Below are 23,889 nucleotides of genomic sequence, written 5' to 3'. Positions count from 1 at the left end.
TAAGCCGCTTAGAGATATTTTATTAAGCAGTGTATAAATTTTGCTTAATAAATATTTGGAATTTATCTAACGGTGGGCTACTTAGAAAGAATTCACTGAAAGTTCCAGGCTATGCCCAGTCAGACCAGCTAAAAAACACATTTTGCATTATCTGTCTCTTAGGTGAGGTAAAGCATTTACCCCACAGTATTTTAGGAAATAATCTGAACTAGTCAACTCCTGGGACACTGCGTGCAGATTTTCAACGCAAGATAAGGAATCTACACGGAAGCTGCCCAACAGGGAGGTGAAGAATTCCTTGCAAAAAAAGGCTGCTTTTGCTGTGACACCTTCAAAGACCAGAGGCTACAAAGATACAGCAAGAGCAAGGTGGCTGTAGAAGATACCGACTTATTTTAGGGTTAATCACTGTGCTGCCTCCAGTTTTCACAGTATGTACACTTGCTAGCTTGTGTGTGCATCAAATGCCACGTGTGCTTTCCTCCTCATGATGGTAAACATCACTGCTAGAAGCTAGGAAATTGTTTGCCTCCCAAATCATAGCCAGGGAAGTAAACGTTAGCCATAGTTTACTCCTAACCATCTTTAATATCAGTGCAGCAGTAACCAGGAAAAAAGGGGGGCAAGCACAAGATCTCAGCCCAATTTCTTAAGCACGGTTAAGGTAATGCAGGTTGGATGGCCACCTGTCAGGATCCTGCATTGCAGGGGTTGGACCAAATGACCCTTTAGGTCCCTTCCAACTACAATTCTGTGCTGCACTACATCTGCACCAACCCTTGGTGTTCAAGCAGTTATCCCATAGGACAAGCTGTTGTAGCCAAAATCTAATCCTACCTCGATTTTATAGAATAGAATAGAATAGAATAGAATAGAATCATAGAGTTGGAAGAGACCACAAGGGCCATCTAGTCCAACCCCCTGCCAAGCAGGAAACACCATCAGAGCACTCCTGACATATGGTTGTCAAGCCTCTGCTTAAAGACCTCCAAAGAAGGAGACTCCACCACACTCCTTGGCAGCAAATTCCACTGTTGAACAGCTCTTACTGTCAGGAAGTTCTTCCTAATGTTGAGGTGGAATCTTCTTTCTTGTAGTTTGGATCCATTGCTCCGTGTCCGCTTCTCTGGAACAGCAGAAAACAACCTTTCTCCCTCCTCTATGTGACATCCTTTTATATATTTGAACATGGCTATCATATCACCCCTTAACCTCCTCTTCTCCAGGCTAAACATGCCCAGCTCCCTTAGCCTTTCCTCATAAGGCATCGTTTCCAGGCCTTTGACCATTTTGGTTGCCCTCCTCTGGATATAGCAAACTACTTATACAGGGGAATCCTCACTTCGCCGGTTAATATTCTATGGCCTTTTAAATGTGTTTGGGGGGAGGGGGTGTCATTGTTTTGTTTTTATTTTAACTATTTATTTTCTGCTTTTATCCTGTATTTTTATCTGGGTAAAGGTATACATATATATATATAAATAAATTAACAACAACAACAACAGGCTCCATTCCAGGACATGTGTGAGTGGGGATTCCCATATTCCCTCCCCTGCCCCATTCTGTTCCATTCTGCCCAGGCCTCTTTCGGCACCGTTTACAGCATTTATGTTAGTTGGAGCATGCGTGCTGATTGCACAAAAGTGGGGAGACTCCTGTAATGTGTACGTACATGATGCCTATATCATGCAAGCACCTATTCAATTAATCCTGAAGTAATGCAGCACCTCTCTGGGGGACACAGTGACCGACCACCGCAGCACCCAATCTATTATGTGCATCTGAGCAATCATTACCTCCCACTTCTGCATTTTAGCTGCCAATCCCTACCCTTAATAACAGAGATTTTTAAACAGAGGTGGACAGAGGGCAACTTGCAGCTGATTGGGCAACTGCCTGAATAAAATACCCTGTGTCAGCAGCTTTGTTTGGAATATTCTACAACAGGCAGACATTGAACTATCTGGTTCACAGTATCCCAGGAAACCAGAGATAGTCGCTTGCTCAGCTAGCAAACTAGGAGAGCAAGGCCTTGCAATTCTCCACTGGTTGCAACAGCTTGTCTAAAAGCCCGAGTTAAGTTGGACTCTCTCAAATGTATTTCAACAATTTGCATACCACTTAATCACACTAGTTTCTAACCAATGTACAGGAGACAAAAGATACAAAGACTAAAAAGAAACTGAAATATAAAATATACACCTCTTCCTAACACAACTCCTTCATGTGAAATAAGGATAGAAAGTAGTTTCTGCTTCATCAGTCAAGCAAGGTATAACCAATTTCTGCCATGGGATAAGAGTGATTTTAGCTAGGCTGCACTTCTGTGGAGATACTGTCTATATTTCACCAACAGAAACTGGACCACTTGTATACTTGCAACATCCTCATAATATCAAGGGAGGATGTGTGCACACATACACTGCCCTGAAACTTCTTCTCCATTCACTAAATTCATTATTGTTATTATTATTAATTAAATTTCTATACTTTATCTGAGGATAACAAGACAGTTTAAAACACAAAATATATAGCATAAAAACAAAAACATCCCCCCACCCCACCCAACACACAGTTTATGAAGCCGTAAGATTGTTTAAGTAGAATGCTTTTGCCTGGAGCCTATGTAATGAACAACAAACCAACCATAAATATATACCCTCATAAACCAACTAGACATGAAGCCAAATAGATGAATTTGGCTTCAATTGATCATTTGGCTTTGCGCTTCCGGCTAACGACCACTTGAAGAATGATTTCTGGCAACCGCTCCTACGTTTATTGCTTTGTGCGTCCAGTGAACGACTATTTGTTCCAAACTGTGTTAAGACATATTTTATCGCATACATAACCAGTGCAGCAACGAGAGAGACACTGGCACATTCTATGTTTATGAGTATCTCCAGGCTTGGTGATGCACACTGCACTTCAGTTTGCTCACTGTCTAGTTGGTTTATGAGGGTATATATTTATTCCAGTAAAATTGTTCTTTATATTCATAAGCCAGTTCTGGTGTTGTTGGTTTGTTGTTCAATTATTGTTATAACGCCTATGTAATGAAGGCACCAATTGGGCTTCCTCGGGGAGAGTGTCTAGGGCTGAGCGATGCTAGGTTTTCAACATTGTGATGTATCACAGCTGAACATCACAATCTGGCGATGCATCCGGATGTTTAAAAGCTGCAAGCTGTCTTGTCCCTGGCCCCATGAGGCACAGAGATGAAACCACCTCAGCTTGGAGCCGCACAACCGTGCCTCTCAAAGGAGAAGTCCAACCCCATCTCCAGCTTGCACAAGCCAGAGAGAGGCAAGGTGGGGGTCCTTTAAACTTCTCTGTTAAATGGCACACATTTAACATGACATGCCTTAGTAGTGTCCATGCTTGAATACACACTGATGACATACAATAGCTTCCCGAGGGCTTCCTCCCACTCCTGACTTTTCACTCAGTTACCTGCCCCTGCAGCACACAACAGGAAAATTAAACTTTAGACACCTCATGGAGAAGAGCAACATGAGAGCCTTAAAAGCCACCCCAAAAAATGCAGGATAGGAGCAGGGACTGCTAGAAGTCATAAGGCATATAAAATGCAGTTTCTTTCATAAGCACGATCAGCATCAGTGTTGCTGTCGGCACAGAACAGTCACGGAAACAAGATAATCTGATTCTTCTAGTCGGCGACGGAATCTGTTATGCACATCAACATCTGCCCGTCTCAACCAGTTGCCACCCTTCGACAGCACCTTGCCAGGATCCCATGCTGTTTGATGTGCAATGCATCTCATGCGACTTTCTTGCACCAGCTGCTGCTACTGCAGTGTGCTAGCTGCCAAGGGAATCTCGGCACAGGGGAAAGATGCATTAGCAGAAGCTGCTTTTAATTTAAGGAGTTCAGCTCTGCAAACAAGGGCTAAACCACCACCTGGAATATTTGAGAATTTGCCTTGCCTGCTGCTAAAGTGTAAATGATACTGGGCCTATTTTATGGTTGGCATCCATCTGTCTTGGTAGACAATAGAAGGGTGTGCCTTTGGGGGTCAAACTGTTGGAGAGTTACAGCGCCTGTTGGAGCTGTAGACACCGATACAGGAGATACATGTTTTGTTGAAGCTGGGGCAGATGAAGATTTACAAGATCAGTTATGCTGAAATAAGTCAGGAGCCAAGTTAAGGAAGTGGCAGTCTGTTTTATATTTGAGCGAGCCTAGGTTGAAGGGTCAAGGATCCCTGGCAAAAACTAAGGGCTTTATTCAACATTCTTTGCTTGCTAGTTATTCAACATTCTTTGCTCACCTTTGCCCTAGCGGTCGGGTGAGTTTTGACACTGCACAACAGATGAATCCCAATGCAACAATAGCACTAGCAGAAACTCATTACATAGGGTTGCACGGCAAATTGTGCAACAAAGTTATCAGGAACCTGGTTGTGCATTCCTTTGTGTAGTAAGGTTCCCCGGCACAAAACATTTTGCCAGCGAAACAAGTATACTGCTATGTGTCTTTAACTTGGCGCTACACTGACTGCAACCCTCTCACTCATGGGTAAGCAGTCATGAAGAATACAAGAGGGCTGTGTCTGATACTCACAAGGGGGCTGAGGCTTGAATCATAGGCAGTCAGGCAGACAATGAAGTGAGGTGGCCAAAATGCCGTGGAATCAGTGTCCCTGCAAACAGAGGTTGTCACTTCATGACAACAAGTCCATGAATAACCTCAATTGCATAACACAAGATCACTTAAACCGGCATAAAAAAAACCCAGATTAACATCTTACAATGTTTCTATTTATGGGCCATGAAAAGTTGGAAGGATTTAAAATATCAATTCAAAACCATTTTAAGAAGAAAATACTGCCTTGTGAGAACAGTGGAAATCAACAGCATGCAATATTGTAGCCTAACATGAAGCCACAGTAAGCCTCACGGCTGTGAGATTTCCTCATCTCCTTTGGTGTGGCTGCAAGGAGGAGTTTGGAAGTGTTCAGTTCTGGTTTCAATTATCTACTGTCTATCCCAAATATAGTCAATGATAAGTATGGTTTGTTTAGACAAGCAAGCTTTGTGCCCCATTGTTTGAAGTTGGCTTGTTTCAAGCATAGTTAATATACCAGAGTTTGTCAAGTTTTGATGTGACAAGCTGTCGTTGATCTCAAATGGAAGAGTTAGGTTTCCAAACTAGCCCTTGAGAGGCCATGCAAGACTGAGGGCTTACTGCAGAACCCTCTCACCACCATAACATGACATCCAAACACAGCCTAGGTATCAACAGAAGTCAATCAAAATGCAGTAGTCAATCAGCATCTGCTTATGGACACAATCCAATGTCAATTCTTCATGTGCAAGACCCAACAAAACAGAATGGACTAAAGTACAATCTCATTGGATTGCTTTGGTGCCCTCAAAGGTTTCTGATGCAACTGGCATTTTATCCCTTTGCTTTTTATGGTTTGAGTTTAGCATTTCAGATATTTCAGTCAACAACACATCAGCCTTAGCTGCATTGCACATAGAATAGTTTAAGAATGCATAGCCAAGCGTGAAGAGCTTTTGCAAACACACACTAGATAAAGTTGAGAGGGTTGTTATTTTGGTCTTGAAATGTTCACTAAGCAGAAAAATGGCTTAATGTGAACAGCACATGAGATGATTCTGATGACATCTGTGACAACACCCAGTTTCCTATGCTACTCCAGTCACACAATTAAAGATCTATGGGATAATCTGGGAGATATATAAGGGCAGGTAGTTTGTGACTGAAGCTTGCAGCCCTAGTGTACAGCAACTGCAGAACCTCTCAAGATGCTAACATATTCAGGTCTGTGGTCAGCCCAGAAAGCTTATCTAAAGCACCAAAAGCAAACTGCTGGAACATGAAAAGCCAGCATGCAGAGGACACTGAAGTCTGTGTGTGTTCACTGCCACTAACTTTTGCTTTGGGACAGTCTTAGTAAGAGAGGTTAGCTGTGTTTGTAGTGCACACAACAACCCTGACACAAACTTGATGGGATGCCAGGTTCCCAGTAGCCTGTACTTCCCTAATATGGAAAATGCAAAGTCATCAGATGTTTGGGAAATGACCTCAGGGGGTATTACAGTACGATCTGCTCAACATTTATGGAAAAGCTGCCTGATGTTTCACAAGAGCCAGCTTGCGTTTGAATAAAGGTGCTTAAAAACGTTCTGTGCAGTTTGTGCATCCTAAAAACGCTACAGGAAGTTTCAGGCACAGGGCATGGGAATTTTCAGACTCCTATATGAGCATGATAAAAAATCCTTTTGCATTAATTGCGCTAGTAGAATTATTCTAGTAGGCTGGTTGGTTTCAATGTGTGGCAATCGATTATGGATGCAGGAGTTGCAGCATGTGGAACAGCCCAAAGTTTTACAGATTACAACAGAAGGCACACACTCCAACACAACATGCGTAACAGGGAGCTGTTTTTAATTTGACAGAGGGTGACATGACCTGCACTCAGCAGACAAAGTTAGGGGTGTCATCCTGCAGAGAGACAAACAGGTCCAAGGGTGGATTTGGACAGCTTAACACATTCAAGCAGCTACACTCAGCACGTGAGCAATGGCTGAGGATTTTAGATTCAAATACCAGATCCCACATGATGAAATTTTAAACAAAATAAACTCATCCAACACCCCAGACTCAACACAATTTGTACAGGGGTAATTTAAAGCAAACGATCCTGGATCTAAAAGAGAATACAAGCATTAATATCCCTTATTGCTATGCATTCATTAGCTTAGAAATCTGTTCTGCCTCTTCACTAATCCTCTTCACTTTAGACACACTGAGGCTTCTGCCAGTTCAAGGGAGCATTTGTAGCAGTGCACCTTAGTTCTCACTTTTATCCTCCAGTATTACTTCCAAATATCCTGCGTCCCAAAACAAGCCATCTTAATGGCATGAATCATGAGCAAGAGAGTGCTATTCAAGTAGGCCAAGGAAGGTGCAACATTTGCATCTGAATATTTAAGCTATCAGATGCAATATAGCTTCTGTTCCCTGTACAGGTTAAAGTACCATTACACTTGCAATTAAGGTTGCTACTGATGTAAAAGGACCTGGCTAACAGTTCAGCTCTGTGGAACAATGTGTTCTGCTACCCAATTCAAAAACCTGTGTGCACCTCACTCAAAAGAAGGCATCACTGCAACTTTTTTCAAAACATGTTCTGCAAGGTCAGCAAAGCAACTAGACCACTATTTCCCAAACTTGGGTCTCCAGCTGTTTTTGGACTACAACTCCCATCATCCCTAGCTAGCGGGAACACAATGGTCAGGGTCCTGTAGTTTTGCAGTCCAAAAACAGCTGGAAACCCAAGTTTGGGAAACATTGAACTAAACCAAGAGCCTTTATCTCTAACCCACCCTCCTCCCCACCTGGTAAGGAAAGGGGACATGGGGGAAGAAGAGAGAGAGTACAATATCTGCTTTGCCCCCAGGGGATAAGACGCAAGACAATTCTTCGTGAGAAACCTATTTCAATTCTTCTTCACAAAGAGTTTTAGCATCCCATTTAACAAATGACCAGCCAATCCTTAGTGTTTTTCACATGTGGTTGGGATTAACTTTTGAATGCACCATTGCTTGGTTTCATAAACACTCCTGCAAGAATCTTTACAAACCAGGATCCACATACAATCCTAGGAGTTGCATCACCTCCTTATCTACCTACACAAACAGAACTCAAAAGCATTTCACTTACAAGTCTCTACTGCCTAAATCGGCTGATTCAGAGAGGTATGTAAAGGCAAGGCAAGGGCTCCAACAACCCAAATCCCACACACTGAAAAGAACACACAAGGGGGCCTGATGCATGCGTGTAGAGCTGTTTATGTGAGGTAGACCCCAAATGTACCAGAATCATCCCTCACATGGAAGAGCTCCACATGTGTACATTAGAATACCTTCACATGCAGCATGGATGGCAAGCTAGCTCATGCAGTCTCACTACCCCCAAGCCTTATTTCAGTGCATGGAAGCATGTGGCTCTTAAGTCCACCAACTCCCACACCAAAATGCTAGGTACAAAGAATTCTAAATGGTTTTTGCTAATAGCGCATGTACTGCAACACAAAACGCACTGGAGGAAAGAATTAAACACCTAATAGGTTTCTGAAATTAAACTTGTAGCTATTTACACAGATCACTTCCCTACATCTCACTAACTTGGACTAAGTTAGAGAAATGACAAAACTGCACTTGCTTTGTGCATCCAAGAAAAAACGTTCAATGAAGATAAGAGCCTCCACTTTTATATTTGGGCTTTAGACTAGCAAAAAGCGATGCTGCTTCTTCATGCTTCTAAGGACAGATAGATGTCATTAGAGAGCTTTGTAATCAGGAGTGTCTTAACATCACTTCTGGCATGAAAGAGAAGGGCCATTCACTACATCAGGGGTGTGGAATCTCTGCCCCACAGGCCAAGTTAGGCCCAGATAGCAGATTCTGACTGGCCATACTCACCGGATGCCAAATGGCATCAGGTGAGAGCAAGTGAAGCCATAGGTCACCACATAACTTCACCTGGTGTCAAAAGCACCACAGCATAGGTGCCAGGTGAGCCTGTTGTGGGAGGACATCTCAAACCCCGGGTGTCATAACCAAAATGGTCCTCTTGGTTGCAGCCACCCACCTCACCTCATTTGGCAGGGACACCCAGAGAAAGGCTGAGAAAAGTCTCAAGATAACCCCATACCATTTAAAACTTAAAGGCGAGTTGTAGCACTCTTATTGAGCCTGGAAGTGGACTGTCAGTGCAAGGTGAAAGAGCAGAGGAATGATATGCCTGTGAGTGGCCAATCCCATTTAATCTTGCTGCCTTGTTATAGACTCTCTTCAGTTGTCTGGACAGCTTTAAAAGGCAGCCCCGCACACAGCACATTGAAATAATAAAAAAGGAGGTTACTGGAGTAGAGATAACTAGCAAGCCTATCTGTATGGACAGGTCACATGGGGTCACAGCTGGTAAACCAGTCTAAGCTGTTAAAAGGTATTCAGAGGCAGAGGTCACCTGTGCTTCCAAGCACTAGTACGATTAAACAAATCAACACTAAGACACCAAATAATAAAACCACAGATCAGTGCTATACTAATAATAAAAAAGCAAAGCTACCTTAAAACCAGGGCTTCCCAAAACTAGAGGAAAAAAGTAAGTTTCAGTTAATGTCATCACCATTTGAGGTTCCAGGGGGAGAGAGTTCCACAGATGAAGCACCAGTAAGAATGTATCCCTATCGTGTTTATGACTTCCTTGATATTGTACGTGGGCTGGAACTGGTCTGTGACCGAAATAATAAAATTCAAATTCAAGCACCAGTAAGGGTCTATTCCAGGTCCCAAAGAAGTCTTCCACCCCACTGACAATCTCAGGCTGAGAAATATGGGACAACCCCATACATGCAGTCCTGGAGAAAAAGGAGTCTGGAACACTTCAAGGCAGCTTGTGCACATACTTGTGTATAATAAAGATACACCAAGTCTGGGTTTCTTGAAGTAACCAAGTTTGAAGGCAGAATATTCACATCCTGGGTATAAGTAGCTTAAATGGGACCTCCTTGCAATGAGAGGATCCTCCCTCAAAACACCAAGCATCCGCGTTAATTTTAAACTGGTTGTCATTTAGTTCAGGCAGAAATGGGCTATATTAGACTGAAAATGAAACTTAACGAAACCACAGCTGACCTTGATAGAAACGTGAAAGTCATTTCGAGTTTCACTTTCCCTCCCCAAAACGTGAAATAGTGATAATCAGGGGCAATCAACAGCCCGGATTATGGGTGATTTTAGGAAAGCTGCTGACTATTCCACCACAGATTTTAGTTGTCTCATGGTTTTACTATTTGTGCTTAAAACAGCAGCATGAGCCTTATGAGCCATTTGGTGAGCATAAAACTTGGGAGCCAGAAACTTGCAGTACACCTCCCTTTAGCATTGCTAAAAAAATTACTCAGCTGTCCATGCGATGTAAATGTCCTTAGGAGTTCAGTCTTGGGTGGCTGGGACTGTGCCGGTCTGACCCTGCAGAATACAGTTCACACAGGGATCAAAACCAACCTAATAGGTACGTTTTGCATCTTACAGGGAAGACGCATCTACAGGTGAGAAACATGAAACTGGGGCATGCTGCACATGTGCAATATTTATTTAGAGAACAGGAAGCTGCCTTGCACCAAGAAAATACCACTGGCCATTCTTCTTCTTTACCCACCCTTCACCCTAAGGTCCCAGGGTGGGTTACAACATTAAAACTAATGTTGCCTACCTACACCAAGGGTGAGGAACTTGTGTCTACCCAGGGCTGCATTACTTTCAGGGCAACATGCCAGTGGTGGAAAAGGAGCAGAGGTTCAAGTGGATGGAGCAAAATACCTTTTACTTTTGTGTAAAAGCCTAGTTACTACACACACACCTCTCTCTAGCCACATCTGCAAAAGGCATTACAGTCATACCTTAGGTTGAAGTAGCTTTGGGTTGAGGTTACGTGTTACTTCCGGGTTTTGCCACTCGCGCACGCACAGACGCTCAAAATGACGTCACACAGATGCGCGGAAGCGGTGAGTTACGACCCGCGCATGCGCAGACGCGGGGTGTGTTCACTTCAGGAAGCAAATGGGGCTCCGGAACGGATCCTGTTCGCATCCAGAGGTACCACTGTATTGAGACCATTCCATCCAAGCAAAAACACAGGGTCCCCCAGCCTGGTCTACACTGGCTAACAACGATTATCCAGATTTTCAGACAGGGGACCTTCCCTGTCTTTCCTGGATATGTCAGAAGTTGAACCCAGTACCTTTCGCATGACCACTGAGCTATGACCCTTCCCCAAAGGACTGTAGACATCAGTATTGTCCTACCCTAGTCACACGCTGCCACCAAGATCTGCAAAGAAAGGGCAGAGACAACTCTGGCAACATAGCACTGGTGGACAGGAAAGCAAATGGTGGCCCTCGGATTCAGGCTGAAAGCCCTGCTGCCATGGCCAGGGTCAAGTCTCTGTCTCCCAGCTGCCTAGATTTGAGCAGCTGTAGCATATGATCCTCTCTAGTGAGCTGTATGGAGTTGGGCTCAATCTTGGGTTTGTTCAACCTCGCTGCCTCGCTGCTGCAGAGGACTACAATTCCCTGGGGGACAATGCGGTGGATCAAGTTTCATTTCCCAGCAACTCCAGCCTTTCCAAGATGCTAGTGTTATTATCGGTACATGCAATCTTGCACCTACAAACTACTAAGAGGGGAAAGAAGGGAAGGCAAATGCTAAGCAGGAGACCAGATAGTGCAACAAACACTTGCCCTGCAGTCTGACTCCAGCCACTCCAAAAGTCATGCTACAGAGGGGTGAGAAACACTGTCTGACTGACCCCTTATTATTATTACTTTTTACCTGAGCATTTGCACTGCTTTTTTAAAATCTCAGTGTACCTTTAAAGCCACAGTGTGTTCCACAGGCAGAAGCACTTAGATTTACACTACACATACATGGTCTGAGCTTGCAGCTTATATTACTTCTCCTGACTGGCTTGGGGAGAGGGACTAATGTTTGAGCCATATGCCACATGTACCAAACCAAATACTGACAGTGCCAAGGAAGCAGCCTGTTTTGCTTTCTGCTCCTCGTGGTCCAGGGAAAGGGATTATGTGGTGCTGCAGTGCGCTCTGATAGACGACCTTAAAGCACTCTGCAGCCTCGCATAATCTGGCTTCCAGGTCAACGGCAAAGGGAAGGCAGCCAATAGAGCCACCTGTCTCGCCCAACCCTTAGAAAGGCTTACAAAGCAGACCTCTTCAACAGATGCCAATATTTGAATAATCCTGTTATGATCACGAAACCTTGGAATGTTTATCCACACCCCTTCATCCCCCCCAAATAGTTGCGAGATGTAAGGTTGCTCATGTGACAGGTCCCAGCCAAAAAAAGAAAAAGGAACAGCAGTGTATACTCTGTGCTATAATATTCCTCGTAGTTGCATATATTTTAGTCCTCCGGGTTTACAATCAAATTAGTCTTCCCAGTTCTGGAGTCTGTGCAAAACTCACCATAGCACATTTTGTAGGCTCAGGAAACAAACCCCACAAACAGAAGGACACTCCCCACGGCCCCGTGGCTGAAGTGCCTGCAAGTGATTTGAGTAACTTGGACAGTTACCGTAAATTTCGCTCTATAACACGCAGATTTTTTCTCCTAAAAAGTAAGGGGAAATGTCTGTGTGTGTTATTGAGCGAATGTGTGGTCCCTGGAGCTGACTCGCCGGAGTGCAGGGGCAAAAATAGGCAAAAATCAGGCAAAAATAAGATCGGGCGGGCGGGCGGAGGGAAGGCAGAAGCTGCTGCTTTCCTGCATTCTGCCTCAGGGTCTGACTGCCCACCCGCTTCTGTTGCTGCGTTTGCTCAAACTCAACAAAGAGCAGGGAATCCCCTGCCCTGCTGGCAAGCAGAGGGTTAAGGAAAGGATCACGTCCTTCCTTCTAATTCTTTCCTAGTCACACTGCGTGCAGGCTCCAGCCCACCACCTCCTCCTCTCAGTGCTCTAGGGACTCGCAGGCAGCCGAAAAACATGCAGGTCGGAGAGAGAGAGAGAGAGAGAGAGAGAGAGAGAGGGCTGGCTTGGGGGGGGGGGACTTTTGCCTTCCTTTTCTCCGCCCACCCCTCTTGTGCTTCTTGTCCCTTCTGTATTTTTCCTTCCCTCCCCATTTAAAACGTGGTGACAAAGCACGGATCCACATGGATCCTCAGGATTTTTGCATTGGGTCACCCCAAATTCACCATCAGATCACATAGCATGTCCATGGCTACATCTTGCACCAAAAAAATCACGCACCCACTGTTGCCTAGGGTCACAGTGGTGCAAAAACATGGTTACAAAGCATGGATCCACATGGATCCTCAGGATTTTTGCATTGGGCTACTCCAAATTCACTGTCAGATCACCTGTCTGTGGCCACAGCATGAACCACAAAAATCATACATCCACTGTTTCATTTAGAATATTTTTTTTCTTGTTTTCCTCCTCTAAAAACTATGTGCATGTTATGGTCTGGTGCGTGTTATAGAGCGAAAAATACGGTAACTTGGACCAGATCCTGTAGAATTTTATCAGTTATCTGCACAATCAGGATGAATTTCAGGAACCAAAATCCTTTTTTTCTGTGTAACCTGAGCAGGAGCAGGGAACAATGTTATATGTAATTGTTGTAGCGTGTCTTCACTTACCCCACCTCACCGCCCTATTCACAGTTGTGAAGAATATCCTTACGTTATGAATGGTCTCTCTTTATATATGGACAGTCCCTGGATAAAGTGACTTTTCTTCTTTGCCCCATGTCCTTTTTAAAATGTGGCTCTTTTGCGGAAGGGGGGTGTTATTGGGTTGTTTTTATTTTGATTATATATATTGTGGTTTTTATGTTGATCTTCTCTGTGAACCGCCCTGAGACCTCCAGGTATAGGGCAGTATATAAATTCAATAAATAAAAAACTAATAATAATCCTTTAAGCTCTCAAAGTTCATAACCTAGCTCAAGGTTGTCATCTGAAGTATCCAGATGTTTAACTGAGAATCAATCAGTCAGTCCATCATTTGAAAAACAAGACTTTAGAGCCGTCTTGCTCCAAAATGGCAACTACACATTCCATTTTGGCAACTGTAACCTTGGTTTAAGGAGCCATTTGGCACCTAAATTCTATTATCTGAGTCTAACACTGTTTTTTGCACCTGAAACCCAGGTTCAGGGTGCCATGTAGCAAGTAGCCTTTATATCCCAGTTTCTAACACTGTCCAAAGGGAGTATTGTAGGAGGCAGCCTTGCAAATAAAACCACGAAAGTCCCAAGCCCATGAACACTGCCCCTGCTTGTCACTTGCGGCACTCCAACAGAAGCAGCAATTGAAACTCCATCCCCATTTGAAGAGAGCTTCTCTCTTTTACCACAGTGTTCAAGGCAAGTAGTGCTTTTCAAACGTGTACTTAAAGCAAGTTAGATATTAAACATTTTTTAAAGCTAGGTCCTTAAGGCAGTTGGGGGCCCCTACAAAGCATGGCACACTCTTTTTATACCTTCAATACAAGGACCCAGCTGCTAACCAGACTCTGCACTGCCACTGAGCTACAAAGAATTCATTGTTTTGATAGCAAAAACATGTTCAAATTTACTGCACTTGCTCCTTTAATACTGTGTCTGGAGAGGTTTTGTGATCAAGATGTTAGCTCTTGCTTTAAGCAAGGCAGACTTAAATTGCAACATACTGTGGAAAAAGGTAAGATACAAGTAAGATCCTAAACTAGAGGAAGTGTTTGCCAAAAGGGGTTGGCTGTGTGGTTGTTGGGTTTTTTTTGCATTTGTTTTGGTTTCTGAGGAGTTGCCACTGCAGAAGATCATGCGTTCCTCCCAGTTTGTCAGTGAATGTTGGAAGGTTAAGATTTTCCTCAAGTCTATCCCCACCACAAGGTTTTCCAGGCAGGCTACAAAAGCCAAGGAGTTATTGTCACCAACTCACTTTAAAGGAGCTAAAGTAAGCGAGGACAGGAGGCAAGGGTGTGTCCTTGTTTTTCTGGACTAGGGCAGGCCAGTAGGCATCTAGCTAGCTTGCTTGGTGATTTTATGGCACAACAAACAACTAGGCATATTGTGCCAGAGCCCAGATTACATTTCAAGTAGCCATCTCCAAGTTTCCCTTCCATTCATGCATAATACTTTGTCACCAGTCATCTCTCATTAATCCTCAAGAGCTTAAAGGGTTCTGAATTGCAAACTTACCCATGATGAAGCACAAAGGAACAGCAGCACAGAAGCTGCCCCTCCTGCTCTAAGTTCTCCATTAAGGGGCCGTGTATAACAGAGGCGCCAAGAGGTAAAGCTTTTGACTTCTTTCAAGTGCAGGCAAGGTGTTCCTCCCTAACAGAGGAAACTGCCTCTACATAGAATTTTTTGGCAATGTAGAGGTCAGCATAGCCTTCTCCCTATGGAAACATGCAACTCTTGTCACCCACAGCTTGAAGTGCTAATTGGGGAAAAGCTTTATCAAATGCCAAGTGGCACACTGACATCCCTAGCTCTGGAGCAAGAACCAAGCAATTATTCAGGCCTTGCTGCCATTTCTTTGTAGACTTTAGGAGAGAGTTTTCGAATACAGCCAGTTTGTTCACTGGGGCAAATTTATAGAAAGGGCGGTTGGTGTAAGAGGTTTCTGCCACAGCAGCAGCACCTTTAAAAGCTGGTACCGGGAATTTGGGAGACTGGGAGTGGAAATGCATATCCAATCCATGCTTGATCACCAGCCATCAGCCAAATCCTCCTGGCACATTGCCACTTGCCAGGCCTTCGGTGGCAACTGATAATTGCTTCTGGGCAAGTGGCAGGTTTCTATTCTACTAGCTTCCTCAATAAATGCTTATGGCTCTACTGCAAGCCTTCTATTTGACAGAGCCCCCATGTAGTTATCAGAACTGGGAATTGCTACTAGCTGCCATTGCCCCCAGCAGTCAGACAATCCACATCCAGTCACTGTAACGTAACACTTCACAAGAAGCCTGGAAACCTCAGTTGGTAAGAACATGGTGCTGATAATGCCAAGGTTGCAGGTTCGCTCCCCATATGAGACAGCTGCATATTTCTGCATTGCAGGGGGTTGGACTAGATGATCCTCAGGGTCTCTTCCAACTCTACAGTCCCATGATTCTATGGAATCTATGATTCTAAGGCGCACATGGAAGCAAGACTCCTCTGAGGCAAAACACATGCTTTGTGCACACAAGCTGCCAGATTCATTAGAGCAGCTCTGCTGGATCAAACTAAAGACACATCTGGTCCAGCATCCTGTTCTTCCAGTGGCCAGTCAGGTGCCTATGGAAAGCTGAGTGCAGCAGTGATTTCCAGCACCGAGAGGCACGTTGCCTCCAGCAGCGGAGGAAAAACACAGCCCTTGTGGCTAGTAGCCATTGATAGCCTTAAAGGTAAAGGTAAAGGTACCCCTGCCCGTACAGGCCAGTCTTGACAGACTCTGGGGTTGTGCGCCCATCTCACTTAAGAGGCCAGGGGCCAGCGCTGTCCGGAGACACTTCCGGGTCACGTGGCCAGCGTGACAAAGCTGCATCTGGCGAGCCAGAGCCGCACACGGAAACGCCGTTTACCTTCCCGCTGGTAAGCGGTCCCTATTTATCTACTTGCAACTGGAGGTGCTTTCGAACTGCTAGGTTGGCAGGCACTGGGACCGAGCAGCGGGAGCGCACCCCGCCGCAGGGATTCGAACCGCCGACCTTTCGATCAGCAAGTCCTAGGCGCTGAGGCATTAACCCACAGCGCCACCTGCGTCCTTTATTGATAGCCTTACGCTGCATTAATTTGTCTAATCCTCTTCTAAAGCCCATTGTTACACTCAAGTCACCATTTCCAGACATTCAGCTAGTAGGAGAGATATTTCTTGAGGTCTTTTGAGAGCTACTGCTTTTAGAGTAAGTATTCAAAGCGAAATGGACTAATGGTCTGCCTAAGCAGAGGGCAGTTTCATATGTGAGGTCAAATCCATGCAGATTAGAACTGGGATGGGCGTACAAGCAGTTCTGTCACCATGACACACTTACAAGGGCAAAAGAGGCTACCAAGTCCCAGACAGATAAATGCTCTCAAGGCACAGGGCAGACCAGGAAAGAGATGGAAACAGCAAAGTTTAAATTAGTGTAATGGAGCTATATCTGTGAAACCCTCTTGTGTGATAGTGGGAGTGAGGAACAGTAGATTTTTGGGGAAACAGAAGGGCCTGCTGTGCTTAAACTGAAATAATAAAGGGGGAAGCTTAGTTTCAAAAACCCCACCTGGCCCCTTTGTTCCAATTCAAGGGTGCGGGAAAGTAGGCGGGAAGGATTTGGCAATTTAATGGAACAGCAGTATTAAGGCCACATCCAAACAAACAAATGGCAAGGCAGTAAATAGGAACAGGATAACAAAACCAAATGGAAGAGACACCACAGATGTTCAGGCACTAAGCAGACCAGCATTCCTTAACCCAGCTGGCAGGAGCCTCCATTAGCAGCAAAGTTTTGGAGTCTGTTAAAGACTGGTTTGTTGCAGCACAATGTTTGACAGTAGTCTATTGCACAGGTCCAACTCAAATGAGTATCCACTAAAATCTCTCTTGGCAAATCTCTCTTTGACTCTTAGGACAAAGTCCCTTCAGCTTGTGCTACGAATGCTGCCCTACAATTCACTCAATACCGTGCTATTTCCCAACTAGCTCACAGCACCAACACATCTGTTTATTACCATAGTCAGAACCTGATGTCCAAGACATCTCCAAAACTTTATAAATCCCATGAAAGTGAACACATATTTTCCTTCAAAAGTGAACAATTACACAAGCGCCCATTAATCCTTAATTTCCACCTACTGCAAGAACTCCAGAACTGTTTCTCCAAAGGATCCCTTTGGATACTGAAGAAGCAACAGCATTCCCTTTCCCAGTTTGCCTGGTAACTTGGTGGCAAATATCTTTGGGGGGCAGAAACTGTTAAACATGGCTTGCTAAGATAGTATTGACATGGCCTCTGACAAAGGGAAAGCTTGCCTCATCAACCATTTGTATAAAGTAATCCAGCAAATATTTGTACTTCCAAAAACCTTTTGATAAATTCCTACCTCAGTAGCCACAGAATAGGGTATGCATCTTGTTAAAGACGGACGATTATTACAGTATACCAATAGTACATCATTGACAGCTAATTGGAACCTCCAGGCAGATCTAGCATTTTATTTAATTCAATTATTAAGTTATCTAATTAAAAAAAATCCTCTAGACAATGAAAAATTTGACTGGCAGATGCTGCACACAAAACGGGGGATGATCACATACATCCCATCCCATTTACAACCTTTCCAGAAGTATTTACTTGATAGCTATTGGTTTTATTCAGGGCAGTTATATTCTTAACACATACTTTAACCTGGAGGATTAACAAATTCATCCACCTTGCAATGCACAATTTTACCCATAAGATTCCACCCAACCAGTTTTGTATTTGAGATACAAGAATCAAAATTCTGCCTTTTAAAAAAGCTGCTCTTTACTTCTATGCTGTCCTCTCTCTGAAGTGATCAGTGCAGCATGCATGAGTTCTCCCCATGCCATTTCTGTCTTCACAACCACCATAGGGTAACCATTTGCTTCCTGCTCCCTCCAGGATGCCTACTTCTACAGTTCTGAGATAGTACACTTTGGTTATCATTCTGTCTCATGTACAGAGGCTAATGGAACAACGTTTTGGGAATGTGCTGGGTTGTGGTGAAAGGTGATAAAATTCCAAATGTTTACACGTATCTGATCTTGAACAGCATCTTGTCCCAACCTACTTCTTTCCAAATGTATCCTCCTTGGTAATGGGATGTCATTCCACTCACCACTGATTTTTGCCCTCTAGTGCCAAAAGTCTTATGACTGAAAATATGACAATTTTCTAGGCAACAAAATATCTGAATATCAGATGATGTAAACAAACAAGGGGTGATAATGAAATTTGCCATTTAATGATCAATTATTCAAAGCATTTTGTAGAACTGTAAAGATAAGCCAATGAGAATATGTTACCTTTTAAAATAAACTCCAGAGTTCTGCTCTCATGATTAGTTTATTCAAAGCCAATGTTAAGTAACAATGTTATTAAAATATGCCATGGCTGCTTGGAAGAGCCAGACAAAATTAAAGGCAAGTCACTTTTTAAATGAGGCTATGGATAGTGCAAAGCAGGGTATGCCTTTTCCTGAATGGGGAATGCTTGTATACCTAGACTCCTACACAGCTGGAAGAAAGGAAACAGGAGAAAAGATTTCTATCAAGTTAACACTGATACAATTGAGGTTTCAGACCTAAGCACACTTACTAGAATTAGGTCCCACTGAATTAAGCAAGGCTTGCGTCAGAGGAAAGAGGCACTTAAGAAAATTCTTAGTTTCGTGAAGTTGGCCATGTTGCTTTGTGTACTTAGGGATCTCAACAACCAAGCATGTTGAGCATTTAACTGTTCTACAGCTCAAAGATATCCAAGGTATCCCAAATATAAGGTAAAAGGTAAAGGACCCCTGGATGGTTAAGTCCAGTCAAAGGTGGTTATGGGGTGCAGCGCTCATCTCGCTTCAGGACAAGGGAGCCAGCATTTGTCCACAGACAGTTTTCCGGATCGTGTGGCCAGCAGGACTATACCGCTTCTGGTGCGACGGGACACCATGATGAGTGCCAGAGTGCATGGAAACACAGTTTACCTTCCTGCCACACCGGTACTGATTTATCTACTCGCACTGGTGTGCTTTCGAACTGCTAGGTTGGCAGGAACTGGGACAGAGCAATACACCATTTGGAACAGAGCAATACACCAGAGCTCACCCCATCGCACGGATTCAAACCGCCCAAGAAAGAGGCTCAGGGATTCCAACCACAGCGCCACCCACTCCCAATATACAAAGCTCCCAGCTGAGGCTCAGTGTCTGTTACTAGAATTTGCAAAGGACCCTTAACAGCTCATTCACATTCATTTTACAGTTAACTGCAGATGCTGCATCCAACAAGTTCCAACCCTACCTAGCTGAATACAATAAAAGGTGGATCCAGGTTACTCAGATTTTAACTTGCAGGTTTTAATGGTACTCAGGGCACCAGTGGAAATAACTTTTTATTGAAGGTCTAACAGGAGATGTCTGAAATATAGCCATTACAACTATACAGCATTAGACAAAATCCCAGTTATCCCTTCCCTTCAAAATTAAATGCGCTCAATTGTTTTTCCTTAAGAAATACAATGTTTAAAACTTCCTCAAAGGTAAAACTCCAGTTTCAGAGATCTGCATGTAGGCCTGGTACATGGGTTATAGTAAAATTCACGCAATACCCACTGGAACTAAGCACACTGTCTCTCTTTACACCGGAGTACAGGGTAAATAGCACAATGTGGCAAGGATGATATGGGAATACTTTCCTGCTCAGCCTTGAACGATGACAGTTTTCTTACACTTGGTGAAACTACTTACTATGTAGGAGGGAATGCCCCCTCAACATTTCTCCCAGTGACAGTGATCTGGTTTTCGTATGTCCTTTAAGAGTTTGACATAAGAACTGAGGGGAAAGGGACTTTACTTCTGGTTGAGGTGTTGGACTATGTGAGGAGACTGTGCCCAACACTATTTTGTGCTTCCAGAATCATGAGGTGGCACATACATAGGACATTATATGCCACTGCTCTAAATACTCTAAGAGGAGCTATAGCCCACAAATTATGAAGATGGTGAAAGGGGCGATAAAGGGGGTGGCAGAGAACCAAGACAACAGATAAAAGACACCACCTCTCACACTGCCATGCAAATGGGAAAAAATAAAACAGGGGAGCCAGACAGTGTTTAGTGATTAGGGGCAGGGGTTCAAGATTATGGAGAAGCTAAATCAATCCTTAGGGATGTGTGAGCAAGAGAAAAGAGTTGCCCTTAGATGAATGGCAGTGACAGGGAGCAATGTCTGGGTACTCTACTGTCCTGCATCTACTGAGAAAGTGCTCTTTAGTGGGAAAGAACAGAATGCGTCCTAGGAGACTACCCTATATAGAGACAAATTATAGAAATATGGAGGCTTTCACATGAGAAGGAGAAAGTAGGCAGGACCTGAGATGCTCAAAGAAATCTGAAGCATAAAGGAGAGAGTAGTGAAGCAGGAGATTTCTGCAGACAAAGAAGCATAAACAGTGGCAGTATTGTTGAAAAAAAACAGAAAGATGTAGAGCAATTGGGGGGGGAAGGGGCAATTTTGAACGGGAGAGAGAAGGTGTGTGGGATCATGCCTGCGGTGCTGGCAAAGGCTCCGTTTAGAGCAGCGAGTTAGTTCTAACATAGAAGAAATTCACTGCTGCTGCTTACATAACAGAGCATGCTGCAAAAAAGGGGGTGGACACATCATCCTCGAATATAAAAAAAGAAGTTATCAGGGCAACCTCACAGGAGCTCCTACAGAAGGTTTTGAAGGCAAGGCATTTATGTAGCACCACTTGTGCTCCAGAGGTGATGGGGGCACAGAAGTGAACCCCTCCGCTCACCTGGGGGCATTGCTGTCAACGTTTCCCCTTTCTAAGGGAAATTTCCTTATTCCGAATAGGATTCCTCGCAAGAAAAGGGCAAAGTTGACAGCTATGCCTAGGGGACTGTGTCCCAGTTAGGACTCCTGTGGGTGGATGGTGGGGGGGGGGGCGTAGGCAGGAGGCTATATGTGTGTCCACCCCCCTCTCTCAGGGGAAGGGGTCCCGCTCACCTTGAAGTAGCCTCCCTCGTAGAGGGTGTTGGGCGGCCCGAAGATGGCCACCTCCCAGTTGTAGAGGTCGGACTCGTCCACCAGGGTGATGCGGAAACCCTCGACGGGCTCCTCCTGCAGCCCCTTCAGCTCCAGCATCAGCGCCTTCTGCGAGCTGCTCACCTGCTGCTGGGCCATCGCGGCGGCGGCGGCGGGCGAGGGCGGCGGAGGGGCGGCGGCGGCGGCGGGGCGGACGAGCCGCCGAGGGGCAGTCAGGGCCGGCCGGCCCGCGGAGACCCCCTGCAGCTGCCGCCCTCCGCCGCCCGCCTGGCCGCCAGCCCCGGGGCCCCCGCCCGCCCCCCGGGATCCGGATCCCCCGCCCGGCCGCCGCCGCCTCGTCGGCCTCCCTCAGCGGCGGGGGCGGCTCCTCGTCGCGAGGCCTCCTCCTCCTCCGGAGAGGGGCTCCGCGGCGGCGGCGGAGGCAAGGCCTGCGGGGGCTCCGGCCAGGCCTGGGCCCGGAGGCCTCTGAGGGGAGGAGGAGGAGGGTGAGGGAGGCCTGCGAGGAAGGCTCCTCCTCAGACGCCTCGGGACTCGGTGAGGGGAGAAGCGGGGCCCGCTAGGCCGGTCGGTCAGCCGCCCGCCGGACAAACTGACGGACCCTCAGGCCTCGGCCTCGCCTGCCTCCCTGGGCGCTCTCTCCACACGGGGACAGACGGACGGGCGGACAGACGCGCGCACGCGCACACACACGGCCGCCAGAAGCAGCAGCAGCAGCAGCAGCAGCCCCGCGGCCGCCGCTTCCTTTTGTGACGGCGCCGCCGCTCGGCCAGTGACCTCAGCGCGCAAGTTCCACCGCACGCCCCGCCCCCGCCGGTGTCGTCATCAACCCCCGCCGTCGCCTGCCGCTGCTGCTGCTGAGGCCGCACATACACATAAACCGCGCCTTCCCTCGCCCCGCCCCCAAATGAAGCCTCCTTCTTGAGGTCTGCGACTGCTTATTGGCCCGATTTGGAACGCCCGCCTCCTCCTCCAAGCTGCTCGGCGCTCGCGCTGCCCATATAAGGCCTCGGCCGTGCCTCCTTCTTGCTTATTGGCTCGATTGGCAACCCCGCCTCCTCCCAATCCCGGAGCTATTCCCCGATTGGGCGAGCCGCCGGCTAAACTACGCGACGCACGCATCCTCTCGGAAACTTAAGGCTTTCCTCCAATCTCTCATGATTGGTAGCTGGTTGCAAAGCCACGCCTCATTTCTCTCCTATTGGGTAATGTTTGCAGTTGATCCCGCCCTTCTCATCGTTCTTCTATTGGCTAAAGGACCAACGCTATATTTTATGTAGCTATCCCGCCCTCTGGGGGAGTGCCTTCCTCCTCATTGGCCACAGTGTCTCTTTTCTAACTTGCTGCCTCCCTTGTCTATTCCCTGATACGGAACCAATCTCTTCCTTAGGGCCACCCTTTCTTAAAGGGGCAGGGTCATTATTTCCTTCCTGCCTCCTAAACAAAGCATTTTCCCCTCTCCTAGTATATATGTAAAACAGTAAATTGAGACAGTTACTAAGGAAATGATGATGGGCTGTTTGCTACAAAGTCTTACTGCACTGAGTTAGTCTTGTCCATTCATATCAATACAGTAGTTCTGCTAAAATAAAATAAAAATCTATATATTTGTTTGTTGCATTTCTATAATGGTCCTCTCCTCCTCTTCATTGAATCCCCAGAACGACAACCCTGTGTGGCAAGTTAGGCCAAGAGACAGTGGCTGCTCCAGGACAGTGGAGGGCGTGTGGTCTGTGTCCCATAGGTATAGTGGTAGTGGAAATGCTGGGGGGGGGGGGAGTAGAGGAGGATCAGTTGTTGGGAAGTGAGAAATGTCCCCATTTTCATCTGAGGAATATTGGAGGGTATTATATAGGGCTTTATACCTCAGTAGTGAAAATCCAATTTCAGGAGAGGTGTACCATGTCAACAGAACTTTGCCCCAGAATGCAACTGGCCAGCATCATTTTGCACTACCTGAACCTTCCAGATCAAATTCAGGTGCCCCCTTTATAAGAGGTATGCAGTACAGACATAAAGGAGATGGCCTTCTCAATAGCAGTGGCTAGCAATCGGAAAGAAATTATATTCAGTTCACATTTAAAGCCCAACCCATCAAATTTGCACTTTCTGAAACAATATGAGAACCAAAGAACACCAAGCCATCCAAATTTGCACTTACTCAAATTTTGCAGTTCAGTTCTCCAAACAAGGTTTACAAAAGATAAAGATATTAGCAGATTTTTTTAATGTTAAAAAATGCATTCTATGATGAGAAATACACAAAGCAATTCACATTAAAATGTCAAGCATTAATGTGGAGAGCTGAATGTAAGATTGGAATAATGAAAAGCTGAGCATGCCGAAATTGACAGATCCTTCCACCCCTAGCGGTGACACCCTAATTATGGAATTGACCCCCCCCCCAAAAAAAAAAGTCTCAACCAGCACCCATGTTGCAGTCTTTCCAGCACCAGTCCAAAGCATTTTTATTCACCCAATAATTTTATTATATTTCTTGTTGTTTCTAGTTCTAACCCCAGAACTCACCATTCAGTGAAACCTGGGACACCCAACAATAATTTGTTAGGCA

General features: G+C 45.4%; 1 protein-coding gene across 1 annotated transcript in view; it reads right to left on the bottom strand.

Moving 5' to 3' along the window:
• Positions 1-21,488, bottom strand: part of UBE2R2 (ubiquitin conjugating enzyme E2 R2) — a 53,926-nt gene extending 32,438 nt beyond the window's left edge. Inside the window, exon 1 of the mRNA XM_083702954.1 lies at positions 21,282-21,488. Coding sequence (XP_083559080.1) covers positions 21,282-21,458 — 177 coding nt within the window. The 5' untranslated portion in view covers positions 21,459-21,488. The remainder of the gene's footprint in view (positions 1-21,281) is intronic.
• Positions 21,489-23,889: the final 2,401 nt, after the last annotated feature.

This window comes from Podarcis gaigeae, assembly GCF_964106915.1.
Source record: "Podarcis gaigeae genome assembly, chromosome: 11".
In the NCBI taxonomy this organism is placed as follows: Eukaryota; Metazoa; Chordata; class Lepidosauria; order Squamata; family Lacertidae; genus Podarcis; species Podarcis gaigeae.
Note: the sequence above shows the minus strand (reverse complement) of the source record. Positions and strands in the feature narration are given on the sequence as shown.